We start from the raw sequence: 5,777 nt of genomic DNA, 5'->3' as shown, positions 1-5,777 counted from the left end.
CTCGTGTGGGTCACAAACACTTGCATGGACCAATTGGGCTGAATGTTGTGTTTCTGTGCTGTAATTTCGATTGAACTCGATGTACTCAGACTGTGTCGTTATTACAGGGATCTGTGAGAGTGAGTCAATATTTATAATGGTACCAGGGACTTTAGTCATTCAAGCTCTACCCAGACTGTGTTAGTATTTACAGAGGTCCGTAGGAGTGAGTCAATATTTATAACGGTACCAGGGACTTTAGACATTCAAGCTCTACCCAGACTCTTAGTATTTACAAGTGTTTGTGAGTGTAGTCAATATTTATAACGGTACCAGGGACTTTAGACATTCAAGCTGTACCCAGACTGTGTCAGTATTCACAGGGGCCGAGCCTTTTTCATTGTCTGTCGGAATATTTGCAGGGAAGTCCATAGACTGTGTGAATATTTACTGTGGAATCCAAAGACTATGCCATTATTTACAAGTAGATCCAGAGACTGTACCAATATTGACGGAGTATCCAGATATTGCACCAATATTCACAGTGTGGTCTCCAAACTGACCAGTATAGTGGTTCAGTTATATCTCAGAATTTAAATCCAACCCTTGAGAAGTGGGTAGAAACTCTCTGAAATTAAAGGATTTCAATTACAAGTAATCCACAATTTGTAAATGAAGCTGCTCTCGCTTTACCTCAGTGCTGTCAGACTGTGATCTCATGGTTCCTGTTCTTCCAAATATTTATTAAAACAATATATTGGGCTGTGGGCTTTCCATCTGTGTAATATTTGGTTCAATATATTGTTGGGTTTAAAGTTGTCAACTGAATCTGTTTGTTCAGTGACTGTAATTAATGTCAGTCTCCATTGGCCCTAATTGTGTCACTGGAGTGTTTCTCTCTGTTATTTATAAGTGACTACTTTCAACGTGTTATCCCATAGTGTCAGTGGGAGCATCACCCCCGGCACTAACAGGGATCAGCGGCTCCACAGAGAGGGAAAGAATAGATCGGAATCTGAGAACAATAGATTGGAATGTTACAACAATGGGTCGGAATCTGAGAACAATAGATTGGAATGTTACAACAATGGGTCGGAATCTGAGAACAATAGATTGGAATGTTACAACAATGGGTCGGAATCTGAGAACAATAGATTGGAATGTTACAACAATGGGTCGGAATCTGAGAACAATAGATTGGAATGTTACAACAATGGGTCGGAATCTGAGAACAATAGATTGGAATGTTACAACAATGGGTCGGAATCTGAGAACAATAGATTGGAATGTTACAACAATGGGTCGGAATCTGAGAACAATAGAGAGGAACAATCCATTCTGGTTGTTTCAATATCTTTATTCACATTATGATTCATTCTCATTAGAGGATCGGATGTATTTTGCCCTTGCCTGTATACAAGTGATTTACTATCCTCCCCTCGCTGCTGTCGGTGTCTCTGGTAAGTCTCGATATCCAGCTATTAATTCTATAAACCATGTTAATCTTTATTACTTTTCTTGTCATTCCCTGCCCCACACTCGATGATCTTTGTTCCTCTGGTAAGTCTGTCTTTGCAGCTATTAATTCTATAAAACATGTTTCACTGTCTTACTGTTCTTATCATTCCATGTCCCACACTCGCTGATCTTGGTGTCTCTGGAAAGTCTCTATTTCCAGCTATTAATATAATAGACCATGTTTCACTGTATTACTGTTCATCTCATTCCCTGTCCAACTCTCACCGCTGTCGGTGTCTCCGGTGAGGCTCTATATCCAGCTGTTAATTCTATAAACCGTGTGTCACTGTGTTAATGTGCTTGGCATTCTGTGTCCCACACTCACCGCTGTTGGTGTTCCTGGTAAGATTAAATAACAAGCTTAAAAATCAGAGGCGGTACCCGGGATTGGAGATATATTTATTGGGGGAGCAGGGATGGGAAATATATTTACGGGGGTGGTCTGGGTGTGAGATTTAATATACAATCGGTCCCTGGGAGTGAATCTGTATTTGCAGGGTGCCTGAGGATGCGCCAGTTTTTAGAGGGTCTTTGGGGTGTGTCATTCTCCGCAAGGGGTTGCAGAGACAGTACGATTATTTACAAGGGGTCCAGAGATAGCACTAATTTTTGCAGAGATCCACAGATTGTACTAATATTAGCACTGAATCCAGGGACTGTACTAATATTTACAGGGTGTCCTGAGACAGTATTATTTTTACAGGGCATGCAAAGACTCTACTAATATTGAGAGGGGGACCAGAGATGGTTCTAATATATTCAGGGGGTTAACAGAGAAGGAACTAATATTTACAGTGGAACCACAGATGGGACTGATATTGACAGAGGATCCAGAGACGGGACTAATATTTGAAGGGAACATAGTGATAAAACTAATATTTGCATAAGAACCACAGACAGTACTAATAAAAGCAGGGGATCCACAGACTGTACCAACAGTCAGAGTGGATCAAGAGACGGTACTCAGATTTCCAGGGGGTCCAGAGACGGTATTGATATTTACACAGGTCCACAGACGATACTGATGTTAACACCGGATCGAGGGACTGTACTAATTTTTACAGGGTATCCAGAGACGGTTCTAATTTTTACAGGGGATGCAGAGACACGACTAATATTTCGAGGGATCCAGAGGCCTTACTAATATTTACAGTGTAACCAGAGATGGTACTGAGATTTACAGGGGCTCCAGAGACAGTACTAATGTTTAGAGGGGATACAGGGAAGGTACTAATATTTATAGGGGATTCAGAGACAGTATTAAACATTACAGGGGATCCAGCGACGGTCCTAATATTTACAGGGGGATCCATAGACAATGCTAAAATTAACAGGGGATCCAAAGTCGGTCGTAATATTTGCACAGTTTCCAGAGACGGTATTAATATTTTCAGGAGATCTAGAGACGTCACTAATATTTGTAGGGAATAAAGAGATGGTGTTAATATTTACAGTTGATCCAGAGACGGTACTAATATGTACAGGGAATATAGTGACAATACTAATATTTACAGGAGACCCACAGACGGTCCTACAAGGCCAATAGTCAGAGTGGATCATGAGACGGTACTCATATTTCCAGGGGAACGATAAACGGTTCTAATATTTACAGCAGATCCAGAGACGTTACTAATATCTACAGGGGATCCAGAGAGGGTACCAATTTTCACAGGGAATCCAGAGACGATGCTCAAAATTACACAGGATTGCTAGATGGGATTAATATTTACAGGGGATCCAGAGACAGTAAAAATATTTACCAGGGAGCCAGGGATGGGAATAATATTTACAGGGGATCCAGAGATGGAACCTATAATTACCATTGATCCAGGGATGGTAATAATATTTACAGGCAGTTCCAGCCTGATGAACAATTGCCCTGTTTATTTCCCTTCCTTACAGTTAACTTATTGACGATAGTGATCCTATCTCGGGGAAAGTGCGGTCTCTCCAAATGTGTCACTCGTTACCTGGTGGCGATGGCAGCGGCGGATCTACTGGTCGTTATCTTCGATCTGATACTCAGGCAGATTCCCATTGTCTATCAGGGTCAGTTTCGTTTCCTGTGGTCCATCCCCGTGTGTAATATCCACGCCGTCCTGCTTTTCGCAGCCACAGACTGTTCCGTCTGGTTCACCGTCACTTTCACCTTCGATCGATTTGTGGCCATTTGTTGCCAGAATCTGAAAACTAAATATTGCACCGAGAGAACGGCGGCTGTGGTTCTGGGAACAGTGAGTGTGGTGATCTGTTTAAAGAACATCACCTGCTTCTTTATGTTCACGGGTCGGTATTTGCTTTACAACAAACCGTGGTTTTGTGCTGTACCTGTCCTTGTTATGTTTTCACGTGTGTGGGCAGTCATCGAACTCCTTCATTATATCCTCACCCCGGGGATCCCATTTGTTCTGATTCTGTTGCTCAATGTTTTCACTGTCAGATACATTTTAGTGGCCAGCAGAGCCCGCAGGAGACTCCGGGGTCACAGCAGTGGGGAGAGTCCCAGAGACCCAGAGATGGAGAGCCGAAGGAAATCCATAATTTTACTGTTTGTGATATCAGGGAACTTTATACTGTTCTGGGCACTGTTTATGGTGTATTCTATATGGTACCGGATGTGGGTGTTGGGGTTTTATTCTGTAATTCTACCCAGGTTTCTACTAGAACTGGGATTCATGCTCCAGCTCATGAGTTGCTGCACAAGCACTTGTATTTGGAGGGGGAGGGCGAACAGCCAGCTGTCGTGGTGCACATAGGCACCAACGATATAGGTAAAAAAGGGGATGATGTCCTAAAAGCAGAATATAGGGAGTTAGGAGGTAAATTAAAAAATAGGACCTCAAAGGTAGTAATCTCAGGATTGCTGCCAGTGCCACGTGCTAGTCAGAGTAGAAATAGGAGGATATTTCAAATGAATACGTGGCTAGAGGAATGGTGCAAGGGGGAGGGATTCAAATTCCTGGGACACTGGAAACGGTTTTGGGGGAGGTGGGACCAGTACAAACCGGACGGTCTGCACCTGGGCAGGGCCGGGACCGCTGTCCTAGGAGGAGTGTTTGCTAGTGCTGTTGGGGAGGGTTTAAACTAAAGTGGCAGGGGGTTGGGAACCTGAGCAGGGAGAGAGAGGAAAGCGTAACAGGAAGGGACAGAAGGTATGGAGTAATAGGTAAAGTGTTAAAAAAGGAAAAAGCAGGAACTAAGCGTCACAAAACAGATTTGAAAGTTCTTTATCTGAATGCACGTAGCATTCGTAATAAAATGGACGAGTTAACGGCACAAATAACTACGTATGGGTATGATCTTGTGGCCATTACAGAAACATGGCTGCAGGGTGACAACGACTGGGAATTAAATATGCCAGGGTATTTAACAATCAGGAAGGACAGGCAGGAAGGAAGGGGAGGTGGGGTGGCTATGTTAATAAAGGAAGGAATCACTGTAATACAGAGAAATGATATTGGGACAAAGCATCAAGATAATGAAACAGTTTGGGTGGAGATAAGGAATAATAAGGGAAAAAAAACATTAGTGGGCGTAGTATATAGGCCTCCTAATAGTTGCAACTCTGCTGGAAGAAGTATTAATCAGGAGATAGTCGGGGCATGTAATAAGGGAACAGCCATAATTATGGGGGATTTTAATTATCATATTAACTGGACAAATCAAATTGGGCAGAGCAGCCTTGAGGACGAGTTCATTGAGTGCATCAGGGATGGATTTCTTGAGCAGTATGTAACTGATCCTACAAGGGGGCAGGCAACCTTGGACCTGGTCCTGTGTAATGAGTCAGGATTAATTAATAATGTCCTAGTTAAGGATCCCCTTGGAACAAGCGACCACAACATGGTTGAATTCCATATCCAATTAGAGGGTGAGAAGGTTGATTCTCAAACAAGCGTACTGAGCTTGAATAAAGGAGACTATGATGGTATGAGAGCGGAATTGATTAAAGTGGACTGGGAAAATAGATTAAAGGGTAAGACGGTACATGAGCAGTGGTGTTCATTTAGGGAGTTATTTTACAACTTTCAAAATAAATATATTCCACTGAGGAAAAAAGGGTGTAAAAGAAATGACAGCCACCCGTGGCTAAGTAAAGAAATCAAGGATAGTATCCGACTAAAAACAAGGACATATAAGGTAGCCAAACTTAGTGGGAGGATAGAAGATTGGGAATTCTTCAAAAGACAGCAAAAAGTAACTAAAGGATTGATTAAGAAAGGGAAGTTAGATTATGAAAAGAAATTAGCAAAAAATATAAAAACAGATAGCAAGAGTTT

At 42.2% G+C, this 5,777-nt stretch overlaps 1 protein-coding gene across 1 annotated transcript; it reads left to right on the top strand.

Moving 5' to 3' along the window:
* Positions 1-1,234: 1,234 nt before the first annotated feature.
* LOC137308913 (probable G-protein coupled receptor 139) lies at positions 1,235-4,253 on the top strand. Its single transcript, XM_067977362.1, has 2 exons — positions 1,235-1,439; positions 3,400-4,253. The coding sequence occupies exons 1-2, from the start codon at positions 1,235-1,237 to the stop codon at positions 4,251-4,253; spliced, it is 1,059 nt and encodes a 352-aa protein (XP_067833463.1).
* Positions 4,254-5,777: the final 1,524 nt, after the last annotated feature.

The sequence above is a fragment of the Heptranchias perlo genome, chromosome 3 (genome assembly GCF_035084215.1).
Source record: "Heptranchias perlo isolate sHepPer1 chromosome 3, sHepPer1.hap1, whole genome shotgun sequence".
In the NCBI taxonomy this organism is placed as follows: Eukaryota; Metazoa; Chordata; class Chondrichthyes; order Hexanchiformes; family Hexanchidae; genus Heptranchias; species Heptranchias perlo.
This window is presented reverse-complemented; position numbering and strand designations above follow the sequence as displayed.